This window comes from Balaenoptera ricei, chromosome 12 (assembly GCF_028023285.1).
Source record: "Balaenoptera ricei isolate mBalRic1 chromosome 12, mBalRic1.hap2, whole genome shotgun sequence".
NCBI classification, from domain to species: Eukaryota; Metazoa; Chordata; class Mammalia; order Artiodactyla; family Balaenopteridae; genus Balaenoptera; species Balaenoptera ricei.
The window spans coordinates 51,622,451-51,641,874 of NC_082650.1; the positions used below are offsets into that span (position 1 = coordinate 51,622,451).

General features: G+C 44.5%; 1 protein-coding gene across 4 annotated transcripts in view; it reads right to left on the bottom strand.

Annotated features, from left to right (window-relative positions):
• The window catches only part of FOXO3 (forkhead box O3), a 119,923-nt gene that overhangs the window by 8,074 nt on the left and 92,425 nt on the right, over positions 1-19,424 (bottom strand). For 3 of the 4 annotated variants that reach the window (XM_059941460.1, XM_059941462.1, XM_059941461.1), the window contains one exon: positions 11,097-12,532. In XM_059941460.1, coding sequence (XP_059797443.1) covers positions 11,132-12,532 — 1,401 coding nt within the window. In that variant the 3' untranslated portion in view covers positions 11,097-11,131. Of the gene's footprint in view, positions 1-11,096; positions 12,533-19,424 lie in introns of those variants that run through there. The other variant, XR_009506195.1, reaches the window with a different exon arrangement.

A 19,424-nucleotide genomic window follows, 5' to 3' on the forward strand; every position in this document is an offset into this window, starting at 1 on the left:
CTGTCCTCCCACAGCTCAACTCCACTGTGACAAATCTGGATTTCTCGGCAGTGTTTTCATCTTCCTGGCAGAGAGGAAAGGAACAGGACCGACCCCAGTACCAAATATAACAGGGAAGGAAAAAGAGCCACAGGGATGAAACTCTATCTGCAAATCCATACAGGTTATCCACTGCTTTCCTAGCTAAAACTGAAAGATGTTTGGAGGAAAGTCTGCCTGAAACACAAAATTAAAGTGAAATATCACTTTCCTCACTCTTTAAACGTGATTTAAGCCAAACTTGCAACCCCTGGGGCAAGCTGGGAACTAAATATGGAACGTTTAGGATAGAAAAGGAAATGAATTGATGTTCACTTGATCTGACAGGGAAACTTCAGGTGGAGTTCAGAGAACAGGTGTGGGTTTCAGAGTATGAATGTTTCTACCCGAGTAGAAGGCAAAGAAATGCCTGCCTGCCACCATCTCTACTTCTCCCCACAGGGTTCTGAGGGACACCCAGTCCATCACAGGCCACAGCCATCTGCCAGCATCCAAGGCTTCTGTTGGTGTCACCCCAGGAAAAACAGCATTTCTGCAGGGCTTGGGTAAGGCAGCCACGGCCAATGCTGGAGAGCCAAAATGGCAGCAATTCCCTCGGAGCTCATCTTCACCGCCTAAACACGAAGCAGCTCAAGAAACACCTAATGGGCACGACACTTTGGCTTAATTTGGTAATTTTTCAAAATCTTCTGGGTTGGAATGGGCGATGACGAGGACTTAGGGAAGTGCATGAAAACCAACCTGGGGTTCAGGGGCTGCAGGGGCCTTGCCGATTAAAATGCAGCCTTCCACCTGCAAGGCTGGCCTAACAGAGCCATCCTCCAAGACTGCCCAAGAAGGGGAATTAGGAGGTGCAGCTCTATAAAAATCCGTTTCAGCAAATGCTGTCAACTTGCCATTTTAGAAGCTGAATAGTTTACGAGGGGAAAGAAAACAGGTATGGAAATCCTGGCCAAATCTGTACACAGTTGAGGAGCCTCCCTGAAGGAAAATCAGGTTTCTAGGAAGGGCAGCTCACAGGCTTTCTCAGGGGCAAGTAAGTACTTATGGAGAACGTGGGATGTTACAGGGAAGCTTAAAATAAACTTTTCATGGCAAAGGTGACACTCAGGAAGATACTGGAAAGACACTCAGCTAGACTTTTTTTTTTTTTAAAGCTTAGTTTGTGTAAAAGGCTGACCTGTGTAAGCACTGCTTTCAGCTGCCTCCTGTAATTTCTGGGCTTCTCAAGGTGGCAGCTGAAGCCTGTCCGTGAAGGCTGGCGACAGGCCACTGAAGAGCTGTCGCCTCCAGGACGCTTCAGGACCTGGATCTAGTGTGGACTGCCCTTCCAGCCAGCCTGTGTGCTGTGCTGATAAACACAGGAAGCATGAGGAGAGAAGCCGCCACCCTGGCACTTCACAGCTGAGGGACACAGAGCAGGAGTGACCTGCACAGAGACGCAGACTTCCCTGCTGCTCAAACTGTAGGGATTAACGATGATTAATACAAGTTTAACAATGTCCTGTCTCTGTCTTTATTTTGGGGCAGAGATTACGGTGACCAATATTCTTTGTGCATCCAGAGTCAAATATGGTGACTGCAATAGCAGAAATATGATACTTATTAATTTACTGTCAAGAGCAAAGTCGCAGACATTTCATATTTTCTTAAGATTCTTAGATTTTCAAACCACACAGAACAATTTGCAAAGTTCTGGATTACATTCTTTTAAAGAACTGTTTTTAAGGCAAAAGACTTTAAGGGGCTTTTGGATCCTTTCTGGATGCATGGTTACTTAGCCTTAATTATAATACTCCAAAACCCTGGCTGGCAGAGTCCTGGGGGTCTGGCTCCGCTGTCCTTACCCCGGCTTTACCACCCACTCCTGCTGATCCGATGGGTCAGGTTCAGTGCCTTTGCCTGGTTTGCTCTCCCCATCCAAACATCCAGATGGCTCTTCCAGCCCCACCCGCCCCAGGCTGTCCTCTGCTAAACTCCTAAGCCACTTACCTGGCACCTCATCACATAGTGCCCAGAATGGTTACTTTTTCATACACACTGAAGTCCCAATATATTGAGAGCAGAGCAAAGCCTTCAAATCAAACCAAACACTTACGGAGCATCTACTATTTCAAGAGCACTGTCTTAGACATGGTATTTACCCACAAGAAGTGCACATTCCAGCAGGGACACATTTTCTTGATGTCCCAAGTAGCCTGGAAAGTTGAAACAGAGGAGAGGTACACAATAAATGTTGGCTGAATAAATGAATGAACCAACTCCTGGAACAGCCCTCTCTTCCTCTCTCTGCCAATTCAAATGCTTAACACCCTTTTAAGCCTTACAGCTTCCACAAAGCATTTTAAACCGACTGGCATTTGCTAAGAGTTAATCTTATTTGAATCCAAGCAGTACCTACTGCTTATGGGACAAGACCTAGAATTTTAATGATCCCCTTTTGGGAGGAGGATGGCTTCTGATGAAGTTTCTATTCAGAAGAGTATGAGAAAAAACTCACATTTCTTATAAGATGAAACCTCCTAAGGATCAATACAAGGCACAGTTTTAACATCCAAATAATTTTATTTTTAAAATAAAATTTTAAATAGTATTTAATAAAGAATTTACCTTCTGCCATCCTACCAAACCCATTCTTTATTACCAGCCCCCCGAATTAAGAGTCAAGCTACTCTGACTCTCAAATTGCTGTCACTGCTAAAGTGATTCACCATTTAGAAACACAAGGGGACTGCAGTCCAGGAGGAAATGCTTAGAGCCATAAACCATGACCTGAATATCACAATGTTTATGTTTACTGGGTGTGGCCCCATCCTGTGTGACTCCTCACTGCATTTACTGGCTAGAGGAGGCAGGGGGACAATTGGGAGCGTGCAGCTACCCCTTTGGGCTGGGATGCCCCACCTCCCTTGGGACTGAGTGCAAGTGTGGCTGTAACGCTCCAGCCCATCTAAGGGTCCGGCTACCAAGCACTAAAGAGTGGGGTCTCCAAAGTCTTCTTTTTCCTGCTTTAGATATGCAGGGTTTTGAAGACAATCTAAATTTTCCCAAAGTGATTCTGAAATCGAAAACACAAAATCAGCTATTTTAGTTGCACAAATAGTCCAAACCACTCATCCACCTGTGAGGTATGACCAGGACATGCAGGTAACACAGATGGCAGCCAAGAGGCAGCAACCACACCAGTGCAACAGAGGAAGGAAACCAAGAAGGAACTGAAAGGAGGGTCTCAAGGGTGGCTCCAAGATTGACAGAGACAAAGGCCCGTCTGTCCTGAGGGCAGCAGTCCGGTGGGAGTGCAGACCCAGGAGTGAGGTGGATCCACATGGTGGGTGGCCTGGGTGGTCCTCCTCTCCCTGCTCAGCCTGACCAGCACCGTGGTGGTATGTGCTGGGAGCTCCCCACCTTGGCTCTCCACCCCCACCCCCCACCCCGACCTCAGCCAGCAGGACAACCTGAGTTGACCGGGGCTGGGCAGGGAGTGCATTCAGGCGGTAGGGACACTACCAACTAAGGGACGCCTTCTAACAGGTCCATCAGTCAACACATATTTTCTGATTACTTATAGGTATGTTGGGCTCTATTGCTTTCCAATCATTTCTGAAGACACAAGTGATCAATGGAAGTTCCAATTAATTACAGTGGCATGTACACAAATAGAAGCCCAGTGGAAATTAATTTATAAATTCAACCTCAGAACTTCCGGCCTCTTCTTGGCCATTAATTTTCACTAAGGAGTCAAACTGAACACTCCACACAGACATGAATACTTAAAACAAAAAATCTTATGGTCCAGATGTCTTTCAACAGAGAGAAAGACAGAGGAGAGAGGAAAGGGGAGGGGAAGGGGGAGAAGGAGGGAGGGAGACAGAGAGAGAGAGAGAGAACATACTGATATGCAAACCGTCAATCAAACCAGGACTGGCAATTAAAGTTTTATCCTTAGAAACACTGGAATTATGCTCTGAGGGCTTCATGACTAAGTAATTCTCATCCTTTAATAAAGGAATGTCATAGACTTCAGCAAAAAAAGAGGTTATTAAAAAACAGGAAAGTCTAGAATTACAGAGTAAGGTTCACATCTGTTATTGGGAAGAGAAACAAAACAAAACACCTGCAACCAAGTGGGCAGTAGCTCTTCTGGGTGGTGTGTTTCAGCTGCAGGCTTGGTCTTGCTTCTCTGGGAGGAAAGCTCCCGGAGAAGAACAGCCCAGTTTCTCTGGGTTTTCACTGAACTTAGTTGGCAGATCTTAAAAATACAGTGACCATATTTTCTGAACCCCAAATTGTGTCACGTTAGCCAGTAACGGGGGGTAAACCACCAGCTCTTGGGGAGGTGGGGTCCATGGCCAGACCACTGCCAGCATCATGCCATTCATTGTGTGGCAATCTTTCTGCTCCCAGCAAGTCCTAGGAGAACTGGAGCAGCTTTTTATTTCTCTGTGTGGCCACGGTGGCCTGGCAGTGGAGAGGGAAGATCAGATTTCCAGGCTCCCTCCCGACAGGAAGAGGCTCCACTCTGAGGAAGCAGAAACGGGGCAGGGCGAGGCTCCCCCCACAGCACAGAGTGGATATGACAGCCTCCCTAAGGAAAGAAAGCGGAGGCCAGACAGCTAGGATTTCTCAGGCAGTCCTTTAAAGATATTAATGGAACACTCTGGGTACCATATATGAACCTCCCCAATCCGTCTGTGGCAGAAGGTCCTTTTTATTAATGAAAATATAGCCCCTGTCCTGGGTACCCCTAAACTGGCAGGCAGGACTTCTAGGGGACATCAAAGGTTTCACACAACAGGCAATTGCTATACCTCTTTAATGAAAAGAAACCTAATTGATTCTAGTTTATTGAGGAAAGTAATTGCTCTTTGTGCCAACAACGTTAAGACTGGCTTGGTGCTTTCCTTAATTCTGCATTAACCTCTGGAACCATTTTAAATAACAATAAACATTAAGTAACTTTTTAAAAAGTTGACAAAGGACATTAGGTCATTATCAGAGATAGTCCTTACAAGAGCTCTGTGGGGTAGGTTTTCGTTGTAGCCCCATTTTACAGACAAGCAAACTGAGACTCAGAGAAATGGAGTGGCTTGACTCAATGACACATAGCCATAAAAATGGCAGCCTTCTGCTACAGATTCATAGGTCTTCTGCTGTACCACAAAGACATTATTTAACTTGGGGTGGGCTGCAGGGGAGGCTTTTTAAATCCACAGCTCCCCTCAGAGCAGAGCCCCAGGGACAGTGATCTTGGAGTGGGTGGCTGGCTCACGTTCAACTGTGATGATGAACCAGTTCTAGAAATCAAACATAAAAGCAAGTATCCTGCAGGGCTTTTAACCTGAACCAGCATCTGGATTTAGTCTGAACTCTGCCCTATCAGCATGGAGCCTATGTTTTTATCCCCCAGCCAAAGACAGGTGGAACAGACCACGTGATAACGGAACAGGACATCTGAAAAAGCAGGGTTGTCCCAGAAAACCAAGCATGCAAGGTTGCCACTGCCCCATGGGCCCTTTGCTCTACCCCTGCATGGAAAGCAGTCTTTCCCTCTGGGACAACGGTCACCGCCACCACTGCACCACATCCCCAGCCAGGCCATGCACACCTTGAGGGTGAGACCCTATTTTATCTTCCTCTATCTCCTGTGCCCAGCACACTGCAGGTACTCAATAAACAAATTTTGTTTAAAAAATTCAGACTTTTCCTGAGCACTTCTACCAACGTGGGACCTACCATTTTGCCAGGCAGCTAGCTCATCCAAGAGTAGAACCCACTCTGTGGCTGGGAAAAGCTTGATGTATGACAAGGTCGTACAAAAAGCTCCAGTAAGAATCAAGAGGAAAAAAGGCAAAGAATCCCTAGTTCTCAAGAGGTTGCTGACCTCTTTCAGGATTTCTTTAGGGGGTTCCTTAGGACACTGGTCCTATGGTTTCTGGGAGAAGAAGGATGTGATTCGAGATGTCAGATAAACTTAGGAGACACTGCAATCCGATCCTAGAAGGTTCACAGCATATATTAACTTCTAAGGCTCTGAGAAGTCCTGCAGGAAACAACCCTATTTAACTTTATTTAACATGGCATTCCTCAGGCATTTGACCACAGAATCTATTTTCTGCTTAATACCCATGAATATCCTGAGGACTGAGTATTCTGTGAAATACTTTGAGAAACACCAACCCATGGGACCTCTAAATATCTGAAGTGTCTGTCACTAGTTCACAATACAAAATTTTAATTCATTTTAGTTTTTAAAATTTTAAACTTCAAAACAATTTGGAGGATGGGGGAAAGCAGTATTTTCAAATTAAATGAACATACCAACAAAACCAGGGTGAAGTCTCTTGCAAGGTGGGGAATCTCCATCTTGGAATGAAAATCCAGCATTAAGACACGTGTCTCCAAGTCAGGAAGAGAAAGCAGTGAACAAACATCCTTCTACCTGCCCCAGGGCCATGGGGGACCTCTGACAGGCCAACCCCTCTGGCCATGGCACAGAGGCAGGTCCCAACAAGCCCCCTTCTCCCATCTCTATACAGAAAGGTATGCCTACGAGAAGCAGACCCCTGGGGGAAGACTCTACTTACAGAAAACATTATTTATAGGATGTTGAATATTGAGCATTATGAACACTCTGAAAAGAAGCATTTAATGGGAGCTTATTTAAAGTGCACACGAAGTTCCAGTAGTAATTCTGGTGATTTTCATTCCACTTATTTATGTTCCACACAAGCTCTGTGGCCAAAAGAGACCTTCCAGAAAGCCATCTATAAATGCTACTGCATGAAGAGCAACAGTCACTCAGGCTCTGTCCCCATGCTTAGCAGGCTGGCCAGTGCTGAGCAAAGGTGCATTACAAACCCGACAGACCCAGGAAGAGCAGCCTTAGTGCTGGATACCACTGCTTTCCAGGGAAAGGGGTGTATGGAAGGAGTGTACCAGCCTCTGCACAGAAAACCTCTTTTCAGGGCTCTTGTCAATTTTCTTTCACTGTTGTCAACACTAGAAACGTCCATACAGCCATTCTCTCCATGAATGACAGTTCAGACTTTGGGTTTTTTAAAAAGTAAAAATAAAGATCCCTGCAGGTACAGAATTCTTGAGGCTAGCACACTATAACCAAAGACTAGACAACAGTTCACAAGTGCAAGTAACAGAGTACGTTCTCCACACAGTACGTACCGCACGTTATATTCCCTAATGGAAATATCTGTCAGTACATCGAGAAAAAACATCACATGAGTAGCCTATAATATTGTCTGTATTTGGTTAGAATTAGTCCTATCCCCCAACATGAATATTTAAAGACATAATGGAATCACAGCATTTAAACATCAGTCCAACAAGTATCAAAGATTTGTTCTTTTTGGAAAGTAGCCTAAATTTAAATTCTCAACGGCCTCCAGCTCCGGGACCTGCTGTTGCCACACTAGTATACCACTGTTCCTTTACAGTTCCATATCATCACATATCCCTTACAGTGGCAATTTCACAGACAGAATGTTAGGTTTCAGGTTTAAAATTATACATACTATGCACCCTTAAAATTCTATGATTTTGCTAAAAAATACAACAACTAGTGAATATAATAAAAAAGAAGCAGACTCACAGCTAGTGGTTACCAGTGGGGAGAAGGAAGAGGGGAGGGGCCAGATGGAGGTAGGGCATTAAGAGTTACAAACTATTAGGTATAAAATAAGCTACAAGGATATATTGTACAACACAGGGAATAAAGCCAGTATTTTATAATAACTATAAATGGAGTATAACCTTTAAAAATTGTGAATCACTATATTGTATGGCAACTACACTTCAATTTAAAAAAGAAGATAAGTCTTATTGGTTAAACAAACAAACAAACAAAAAAAACAAAAACAAAAAAAACCTCTATGATTCTGTCCTCTTTTGACAGATGAGAAACCTACTATTCTAAGAGATTCATCATCTCTTAGTGACATGGCCAGTGGCACAGACAGGAAGAGAACCATCTCTCTCCTCTCCACCTGGGCTTTTCCTAGTTAGTATTTTCCAATCCTTATCACAAAGTAGTTTAAAACGCAACTAAATATGGGGCTGCTCCCTAATGGGGTCTCCAAATGCCAAAAGATGAAGATGAACGAAAAAGCATGTGAACTTAGGCATCCTCCGACATCAAAACTACAGTGAAACTGACGTTGCTTTCCTGTGAGAACAGACACATGTCAATCTCAGGAGGGCTTACTGGAGGCACAGCCCTGAAACCACCACACTTGCTCACAGCCATGCCCGCTGCCAATCCGTACACATGCACACCAAGCTTCCCCAGTGCCTGAGAGAAGCAAGTGCCCTTCACACCCCAGTAGCTGGCACTCACAAAGAGGTACAGTTATTCTACAGATAGACCCGTAGGTCAAAGGATTTCACATGTGGTCTAAAATGAATGACGTGTGTGAAACACGCACCCCTCCAGAGAAGCATCTCACCACAGCTCTCCAGCAAGACTGTCTGTCAACTGGACAGAACTGCTCCGGCGCCCACTCGGGGTCACATGACCTTCAGTTAGCAAGGCAGGAAGTGAGTCTAGAGAATACCTCAACTACTGGCTTAAAAAAAAAAAAGTCATTATAGAACAAGTCTTGGGAAGCTGGGGCGCTTAATTTGGGAGAAGTGAATTCTGAGACTGTGACCCGAGGCCCGTTTTGTGAATCCAGGAGAATCTTCAATAAAGCGATAGCCACAAGTTAACTGTAAAAGTAAAGAATGTACATTAGGCCACACATGCTCCTGGCTATTTAGTGGAGCAATTTATTGCAAAGCAAAATGGAAATCCTAAAGCCAGAAACCAGACTCCCTCAAAGCCCTTCACCGTCTTCAGGATGTTTCTTTCTCTTGCTCTGGTCATACTGAGCTGGTTTACTTTCAGGAAAATTTGGTGACTTCTCATATTTTTTACTTAAGAAATATCTCCTCAAAAACACTTCACCCAAAATATTTTGAGAAAAAGGTGACTAAACGACCCTAAGATTCCAATAGGGCATAATAATAAAATGTGTAATCTTAAAAGTAGTTATTTATTATCAAAATAATAATTCACTAAATATATTTTTTTAAACATAAGTATTTAAATCTCCCTTAAAATATTTTTATACCATCTTTTAGAATTACACACACACACAAGAAAAGTCTGCTACTCAATTAAAAGGAAAACCTACACTTGAAAAATAAGACAAAAATTGATAGCACATTTTCTTCTCTTACTCTTTTCAATGAACTAGAAAGTGGACTCCTTACAACCAAACCAAAATTAAAACCTACTTGTGTCTTCAGAAGCCACAATCATAGTCCTCTTCTTAAAGGAAGACAAACTGTTCTTCTAAAAGCCAAATATCTAAATTTCTCAAGGCAAGTCTCCACCAGTCCGAGTTCTGGCAGTACGGAAGTGTGTCACCCTTCCTAGCTTCTGCTGCAGTCTTTTTACCGTCTCAAGGGCTATTAAATGACTCGAAACAGACATCTGAGTGCCATTAGGGACCTGCTTCTGCCTGGGAAAGCGGAGAAGCTGAGCATCACAACACCCTCAACATTCCACTTTCGACAGCTACCCATGAACAGGATGAGCTCCTCACAGGAGATCCTTATAATTCCTTCACCAGGGCAGAGGGTTAAACAAGGCTCAGCTTTTCATGGCTTTGAATCCCATTTCTCTTTCACACCACTTAAAGAAGAGTGTAAGTAGCCTGCTGATATTATAAAAAAAAAAAAGGAACTGGGGCATAGAAAAGACCCCCTGAACATGGGAGGGTCTGGGGGTACAAATGTGTTATAGCAGAAGACCCCACTGCTCATCTTACTACTTGAAGAGGAGAGTTCTGGGGCAAGCTTGTGTGTTACCTACTATTCTGGCTCCGGTTCAGAGCACTTCTCATTTTTACCATCTAGAGATAATTAAGAAGGACGATTATGGTTCAAGCCATTCCAGAAATAGGGATTCTGGGCCCAGCTGTGTGACCTTGGGCAGACCACTTAACCTCTCTGGGCTCCCTGCTTACTCATGTGTCAGTCAGTATGTGTACCTAATAACACCGTACATACTTCAGCCCACTGCAGTTTTACAAAGCACTTTCACACACTTCAGTGCATTTGATTCTTGCAATAACCCTGTAGAGTAACAGAAGCTATTATCCTCATTTTATAAAACTGGAAATTGAGGTTCAGAGGCTAAGTGACACACTCCCAATAGCAACCAGAAAGCAGTAGAAGTGGAACTGAACCCTCAACTCCCAATTCCAGTCAAATGCTTCTCTTTTCTTGCCACATGATGTTGCATGATCTCTCTGGTTCCAACAGAATTAAAATGCCACAATTTAAAAAATCTCTGTCACCATTCACAACTCTTGTCACTGTTTGGAAGCTGACATCATTTATAAGTTGGGAAAAAGAAGCACATGAGTAAGTGCTCTCTGACATTAAAAACTTCTGTTTTCAATTTAATTCTTTTTGCTCTTTTAAATGCTTAGATGCTGAGTGCTAATAAAGATGCTTAGTACTAATGGTGAAGAAGCTAACAGACCTTGCTTCTGGTGGAAATACTCCTGTATGAAAGAGTCCAGAAAGCATAGTCTACAGGCAAATTAGAAGCACCTAAAACTTGTTACTTTGCTGGAAAAAAAAGATATAGAAACGGTAGCATCGAAGATGGACAAAGGCAGTGCTGGACCTGAGAGCCTAAGAAAGTCCTTTGGCTGGGTCCTTAACCTTGATGTTTGCGTGGCCTAAGGTCCCCTTCCTCCCATCCCTTCTATCCTCATCCATCCATCCAGTAGGGAGACCTGTGTCATAGGTCAGCGAGGGTGACTGGATACAAAGAAAAATGAAACCTCTGAATGTGTATTCTTTTTACTGGCAGTAAAACTCCTGAGCTGTCAGCAAACTGCGGGGAGGGGCACCTGACAGCCCTATTTGTTTTGCTGGTACAACTCAGAACGAGCTGGTTGGGAGCCAGGTTACCGTGCACCATGTAAATGAAAGCCATCGTCCCCCACCGCCCCTGTAATTACTATGCCATAGCACTGGGCACTGACCTGCTCTGCCCACTTCCCCTTTCCTCAGTGAGCCTTCAGCCTGGCACCCAGCTCTGAGATGAGGCCTGCTTAGCACCAGTGAAGCTCCCCACATTCAAACCAACAACGTTCTGTGTGGAGATGAGGGAATCAAAGTTAAAATCCAACCCATCAGCATCCATGAGTTCGCTACGGATAATGGACTCCATGTCACATTCCAAGCTCCCATTGAACATGTCCAGGTCCAAGTCGCTGGGGAACTTCTCATGGCCCATGACGGGAAGGTGTGCACTAGTTGAGTACAAGGAGGAGCCTGAGAGAGAGTCCGAGAGGGTTTGCATAGACTGGCTGACAGGAGACTGCTGCTGGTGTTTGGCTGACCCGAGGCTGCTGGAATCGCTCAAGCCCACGTTGCTGACAGAACTTGACAAGGCACGGCTGCCACCGAGAGCGCCCTGGGTTTGGTGCTGGTGGTGGAGCAAGTTCTGATTGACCAAACTTCCCTGGTTAGGCTGGGCGGCAAAGGACATCATTGGATCACTGCGAAGCATCACGTTCCGGCGGGAGTTCTGGGCGGACACAGCGGTGCTGGCCTGAGACATCAAGGGGTCCGACTGGGTCATCATGACATCGCTGTGGCTGAGTGAGTCCGACGTGAGCAGGTCCTGGAGCGTCTGGTTGCCGTAGTGCGACATGGAAGAGAAGGTGGCTGGCTTGTTCTCTTGGATGGTCTGCATGGGAGACTGACGCAGGGAGTTCAGAGACGAGGGGCCGAACACCGTGCTGCTGAAGGAGCTGGTGGGGGAGCCCAGGCCGGAGCCCTTGGTGGTGTATGGGAAGCTGGAGCTGCGCTGCATGAGCCCCCCGGGGGGCGACGGCTGGGACGCAGGGAGCGCGATGTTGTCCAGCAGGTCGTCCATGAGGTTGTCGGCCAGCCCGTCGTTCAGATTCATGGTGCCCGCCATGTCGGTCAGCCGGGGCAGCTCCACGGTGCACGGCTTGCTGACGGAGGGGGACAGGCTGGCCGAGCTGCTGTAGAGCATGGGGGAGAGCGGCGCGTCATCATCCTGAACGTCGTCCAACTCCGTGCTAGCCAGGATAGGGGACAGGCGGCCGCTGACTGTGCTGGCGTTGGAATTGGTGCGTGAGCGGAAGTCGGTCCACGCGTCCAGCTCATCGCTGCTGCGAGACGTGGGGCTGCCGGGCCACTTGGAGAGCTGGGAGGGACTGTCGTCTGCTGACTCGGGGGCGGTCTGCAGGGCTGCCTTCTTCTTGGCTGCACGGCCCCGGCTCTTGGTGTACTTGTTGCTGTTGTCCATGGAGACGGCCCGCCGCCGGGGCGCCTTCCCACTCTTCCCCCCGTCGGGGTTGATGATCCACCATGAGCTCTTGCCGGTCCCCTCATTCTGAACCCGCATGAACCGGCTGTGCAGCGACAGGTTGTGCCGGATAGAGTTCTGCAGAGAGAGAAGGGACAATGCAGATGAGCCAGAATGGTCCAAACTGAGCACCCAGAAGAAACAGTTACTAATCAGACTCATTTTTTAAAGCAACCTCAGAGGCTAAGAAAAAAAAAAGGCTTTGCATGACCTTCCTTGGCTTGGAATTAAATGACAATATTGAGAATGGCAAGTTCCATATTTAGAGGGTGGGAGATGGTTTCATATCCAGGAGATGCTGGGGATGTAGGAGCTCCCTGACATTGTTTTTCTTAAATTCCCAAGTTTCACTGTCCTTTCTGTAATTGTACTTCCTATAGTGAAGTTCACACTTATAATGTATTACCACACCATCTCTCCCTGCACTTTGCAATAAACCTCCCTGGCTCTCTAAGGATAATTAATCACCTAGGGGGCTATTTTATTCTATTTTGGTCCCCTCCTCCTCTAGTACAGAGGCAGCATCTACCTTTTCTTAACCACTTCTATGGCCCCAGAACTGGTGCGAATTTTTACCTATCCTTTCTATGACTCCATCTCCTCCTGCCACAATTTCACACCTGTCTCACAAGCATATGAAAAAAATGGTAAAGTAGGATTTGCTGAGTTGACAGAAGTAGGCAAGTTTCCCATTCAAAAAAATTCCAGATAATTTATACAGACACTCCCTCCTCAAGGCACTGTGGTCTGAGCACAATAACTTCCTTCCCAAGAGTACAGTATAGAAAGAGGAGGTGGGGGAGAGTAACTTTACAGTGAAGAAACCTGACATCTCAGCCAGGTGATCAAGATCGACAACAACAGGGCAAAGTCAGGTTGATAACAGGCACTCGATATAATGTGATGAAAACAGCACCTTCCTCAGTGGTCTTGCTTCCAAAACCCATCACGCCAGTCTAATCATGAGAAAAACTGCAGGCAAATCCCAAATAAGGAACATTTTAAAATGCCTGTCCAGCCCTCCTCAAGACTATTAGATCCACAGGGAGCCTAAGGAAGCATGATGACTACATATAATATGGTATCCTGGATGGGATGCTGGCACAGAAAACGGATATTAGGCAAAAACTAAGGAAATCTGAATAAAGCACAGATCTTAGTTAAAGATGATAATAATGTATCGACATTGGTTTATTAGCTGTGACAAATGTACCAAACTAATATTGGATGTTAACAACAGGGGAAACTTGATGTGGATACCTAACATCAAGAACTCTCTGTACTAGGTTTGTAACTTTTCTGTAAATCTAAAACTATTCTATATTGAAAGGTTTATTTAAAAAAAGAAAAGAAAAAGGGCAAGATATCCTCGAAAACCTCACAACTGCACCCATCTTGCAAGAATCCTCCTGGCTTGGTAGATAAGCCCAGTTAACAGGGATGACCCAGATCCAGTCCTATCTCTGCCACCGACCAACCATGTGACCTGAGCAAATCGTTTAATCTGTCTGCAACAACTTCACTTCTTCATTGCAGCCATAACATCCAAACCGTCCCTCCCTGATAGGGATGAGGTAAGGATGATATATGATAATATACTTCAGGAGCCAGTCACGCTACCAAGTCAGGGTACTCTTACTGCTATTATAAAGCATAGGGTCATCGCCTGGGGAGGGCTCATTCTAATCTGAAAATGCCTCATGTGCAGTAAAAGAGAGGAGTTGATGGTATTTGCCACACCTGGAATAGCACCTGCAGGCCAGATGAGTTTTTATTTGCAAGTTAAAAAGACAGAAGATATTGCCTGCTGCTGTCTATTAAATACAAACCATTCTAAAAGCTACCGTAGTTTAAAAAAAATTGGCAATCACCAACTGTATTTATGTAGAAGATACAAATACATGTGTTCTACCAGAATGTTTTTAAAACATAGAAAGTGAGCAGGATTTCACCATACGTAAATAACCCAAAATAGAGTGTTTCCCGTGTATATGTTCCCATGCAAGGATGCCCAACAGCTCCGGCTGGGCAATGAGCATTAGCAACCATGGGTCATAATTCGGCATTTCTACGACAGCCGCACAGACGCGTTTGAGAGAAGAAAACAGGCAACGTGCTGAGTATCTGATGAGACAAATGTTTCCCATGAGACTATATATCCTGCTTCTCTTTCACTCTTATGGTTTTTAAAAAAACAATGGCATCTCTACGAATGGTTCAGAAATCACATTTCTTTAAAAAGTAAAACACCTTCTCAATAAAGATACGAAGCATGCTCTTAAAACTCACTCTGCAGGGTTCAAAAAGCAGGCAAGTGCAAGGTGGTTCTATTACTGAGTACTCAGACAACTAGATATATTAACTAAAAACTTAAACTCAAGCTTCTTATTGAAAAAACAGGGTGGTCCTGAAGCTCTGTGGGGGCAATGTAGACACTAGCCGAATTACCCCTCCCCTGGCCAGCCCCCTTTGCTCCAGATTTTGGAAAGAGTTCATACCAACACCCAGAATTAACCATGACCAATCATAAGTACCCAGTTATCCCCCCACCTTTAAAAAGCATTTGGAGATTTTTGTTAACGCATTTTTAGTCTCACAAATCCAAACCAAGTAAGAAAGAAAATGAAACACTTTAGAGACCTCCAAAATGTTCTCTATGGATTTTCTAATGGTCATCTATTTCTACAACTCTAAACCCCAACAATGTATGTGTGTAATTTTATAAAATTACAAGCTACCATTGGTTAGAATTTGGAGAGAGAAATTAAGCTTCTGTAGGGGCTTGTGGTAAAGGGGCTGGAATACCCACACGGAGGACCAGAACCACAGCCTGTCAGGGCCCAGGTCCCTAATTGCAAGAGGGAAGAGTGAGAGCCTGCCTGACTACAGCACCGTCAGTTACTGGGCCAGAGGTTTTAGATTCCTCGTCTCTAATCCTCCTAGTAAACCCACAAAGTTGGTGCCCTCACCATATATACAAAGGCTCAGACTGACAGAAATTAAATAACTTACAGAAGGTCACACAGCTAGCATCTATAAGAACCAAAACTGAAACTTGTTTTCCCAACTCCACTCCAATGCTTCCTCTGAAACCTTCCCCAGGTCTGTCACCAAATTAGACAGAAGTCATCATGCTACCTGTGCTAACATCTAAAAAAAGAAACATTTAAGAAAGAAGGATACAAAGGCACAATTCTATGACTATAATTTTGTTTGTGAAATAGTTAAGGGTAATAATTTGGTAGGTCTTTCCTAAAAATGTTTTTAAAAGAAAGTCTTCAGAAGAGCAAACCTGAAAGTGAAGGCTCATCCTATAGCCCACATTTGTGTTTCTTTACTAAGGTGGCCATCGTAGCATTCATCCTAAAGAGAGGACAGTGGTTACCATACAAACCAATATAAACTACTCATAGATTCTGAAACAAAACCCAACTTATTAAATGGGTGATTAGCTTCAGTGTCCAATCTTTGCTCAATTCTTGTTTTAGAGGTTACTAGTGGCAGAATACATCTCCCTAAGGCACATTACCTACAACCCAACACTCGGACAGGTTTTTCCAGTTCCATTACTAAGACGACGCAAACAAAACCCTGTGTCACCACCATCCTCACAGTCCCCAGCCTTCCGTTTATAAAATCCATAATCTGAAGGGGAAAGGGGGGGGCATTGACAAAGGCCAGTCAATACGGCCCCCTGTCTATTTCTAGCTCAAATGCCCCTCACCCTAATATGGTCAGATACCAGAAATGTATTCTGCCTTTTTGCCTCATAGGTCATGATTCTAATTACCAGGTTCTCTAACTAAATTTCGGTGAAACAGGAAAAGGTGAATAAATGCCAGAGGAAAATATCAGAACTACAACGTTTCCCCAACACCTTCCCTGATAACGGAAGTTAATGGTGATATGATTTCTGTAAGATTTCAAACTGTCCCTCCCTCACCTCAATCCCAGGAATGAAGACATGGAATTTATAAAAAGAGACAAGCCAATTATAAAATCTTCTTATGATCTGTAGTTTAAGTTCTCTAAAGACCTCTTCACTGGGGGCTCTAAATTAGTTTCCAATGTACTGTGTGCATTTTAAACTATAAAACTACCATCAAAAATATTCTATGGTTTTCCACTAATTCATCTGTCATACCAAATAGTCTTAAGTTTGTAAGATGTAACATTAGTTTGGGGGTTGAGAGCTGACAGTAAAGGAGGAATAGTTTCATAGGACTAGAGTGATTTTTCTAATCACATCTAAATACACATTTTGAAATACATTGTGAGGCAGACCATTGTTAATTGGCCGGGTGTGCCTTCCTTAAGGCTAAGGTGATAAGGTAAATATAACCAACCAAGACTCCCACTGCTAGAGCTCAGGCCATTCTGTCATCACATTTGGTTACTAAAGGAGCCAATAAATTACTCTAACCCCAACCCAAAACCCTGTAAATAGTTCTGGTTATTTAAATCCACTACTAAGAAATCCAGAGATTGATGAATTACAGCAAACCAAACATCTCTAGGAAGAAACTTTTGTCAGAGACAAATGTGCCAGTTTTTTTCCAACTTGGGCCCAAAAATGTAGAAAACCCTGAAAGCAACTGTAACACAATGTCTCTGAAGAGAGAGCAGAGATAAAAATGAGACAAAGAGTATTCTTATGTCAATCTTCTCTCTTACAAAAAGATTTACACTGAAGCAAAGCTTGCACTGGGGCAGTAAACGCTTTAGGAGTAATTAGTAACAGAGCTGGCAAACCTGTCCTGTGTGACTGCAGCTGCCATTAGTGGCCTAATCCTTCGAGGAGGGATGTGCAGGTACATGAAGGAGGCCGCCTGACGGAACTCACATTTCACAGTTGGGCTGACTGCGGCCGTGTGGGCCCAGAGTCTGGAGATCCCTTTGCTTGGCCCTCCTTGAAGAAATCAGCATAAAAGATGACTGTCTTCATCAGAATCCAGTAATTCTTTTTCTTGCTATAATGAAGACAGTCTCCTAATGCAAGATACCTTTATCCCTAATGCTAAAGTGCACAGTCACTACAGTTATGACAACTGGTTGTGAAGACAGATGGACCCCAAACAGATTAGATTAGATTAGGTGTCGGAGAGAAGCTGCCTGAAATGAATAAGTATTCCACCAATATTTACAAAGTGGGTAATTCACACATGCAATTTAATGTGGCCAGTGGAGGGAGGCAGGCTTCAATGTCAGCCAGGTCGGAGCTGGAGTCGTGGCCCTGGCATGTGTCCTGTGACCCTGGGCAACTGACTTAACCTCAGTTGCCCCTTTCATAAAACGGGGATAAAACACCCTCTCTGTCTAACTCTAGGATCTTTGGGAAGATTAAATAAAAGTACACATGCAAATTACTCATCGAGTGCCAAGCACAAAAGAGGCTCTCAACTGTCAGATCCCACGTACGGAAGCAGTGACATCACAAATGTTCACTTACTGTTTTCCGTGCATCATATACTTGAAGCCAGAGGGTGAGAGGGCGGCTCCTTCCAGGAAAAGATTTCAAACTCTTAAAAGTATTTCAAAGGTGCTGTGCCACTCAGGAGTAGCTGGTAATTTCCCAACTACTGCTACCCTATGTCCGCTCCAGCCCCTTCCAACCCATGTTTACCTTGTAAAGACTGCCCACTAACCCAGACACCAGCTGCATGTGCTTCCCCTGGAACACAGAGAGGGTTTTGTCTGGAAGCAACATGTGGTATCAATTTATCTTTCTCAGCAACGGCAACAAGGAATCCACTGACTTTAAAAATAAAAAAGGGAGTTGTATAATTTAACTCTTAAAGGCCTCTACCTTTCCCTCTCTCTCTCTCTTTTTGCTGTCTCAAAATGAATTATGGTTGTCAACTCCCAAGCCAGACCCATTTTTTCCCACCAAGCAGATTGCAGGCATTGCCCTGGTCCTCACGAGGGATTTCAGTGGGGACGATCTATAAGGCACTGCTTTTAAATCCAGTACTCATCTACCTTGCACACAGGACCAGCATTTCAAGTAGGTCTCCTTGCTTTGACTTGTTGGCACCGACAGTTCAAAATGAGGCCGCCAAAGGCCTGAATCCTAATATATGCAACTGCTGAACAGGAGATGATAAAGGTCACGTGAAAAGTCCAATGGAAACCGTGAGTCCTGGGGAGACCCAGGGGACTGTGTGCCATAGCAGAACAACACAGACACACAGCTTCAGCAGAGGGCCTGGGAAGATGCCTCTGATTTATAATGACAGGCTCTTTCAAAGGCAGTTCTCTGGATGATGCCCTGATTTCTCTTACGCATCAGTCTTCCGTCCTGGCTGCCTCTTCGAATCACCTGGGGAGACTTTAAGTACTCACTCATAGAGACTGGTGTGGGTAAGGCCTGGGAAGGTACATCTTTAAAGCTCCCCAGATTATTCTAATGTGCAATTAGAGCTGAGAATCACTGGAATTTCCCCCTTACTTTTCTACCGGCTGAGACTCTAAGATAATGATTCCCAGTCTTCCCAGGTCTGGTGCACAGCAGATGTTCTTTAAGTCCAAGTTTCCACCATTCAGAAGACAAGGATGAGAATCGGGCTCACAGATTAAAGTTGTGTTTATATGTACAGAGTAAAATGGAGAGTTAGAGTAATTTATCAAATAACTGGGGTCCAGATATCTTTTTTCTTTAAAAAAAAAAAAAAAAAAAAAAGGCAAGGGGAAGGGTCCTTGACCTTGCCTTGCCTTGTAGATGGTCACCCATTCTGCCCTGTGCCACTTCTCTACCCAGCATGGATAGACGTGGACAGAAAAGAGGGTAAGTGGACTTTCCAAAAGTAGGAACTGATGATATAGGCTGAAGAAGGAATGGGCTGGGACCATAATTGATCCCTGTAATTTTCAGAATCTTCCCCCAATTAGCATGAAACCTCACATAATCTCCTTTATAAAAGACTGTCCTTCAAACAAAATGCCAGAAAGATAGACTGCACAAAAATAACCA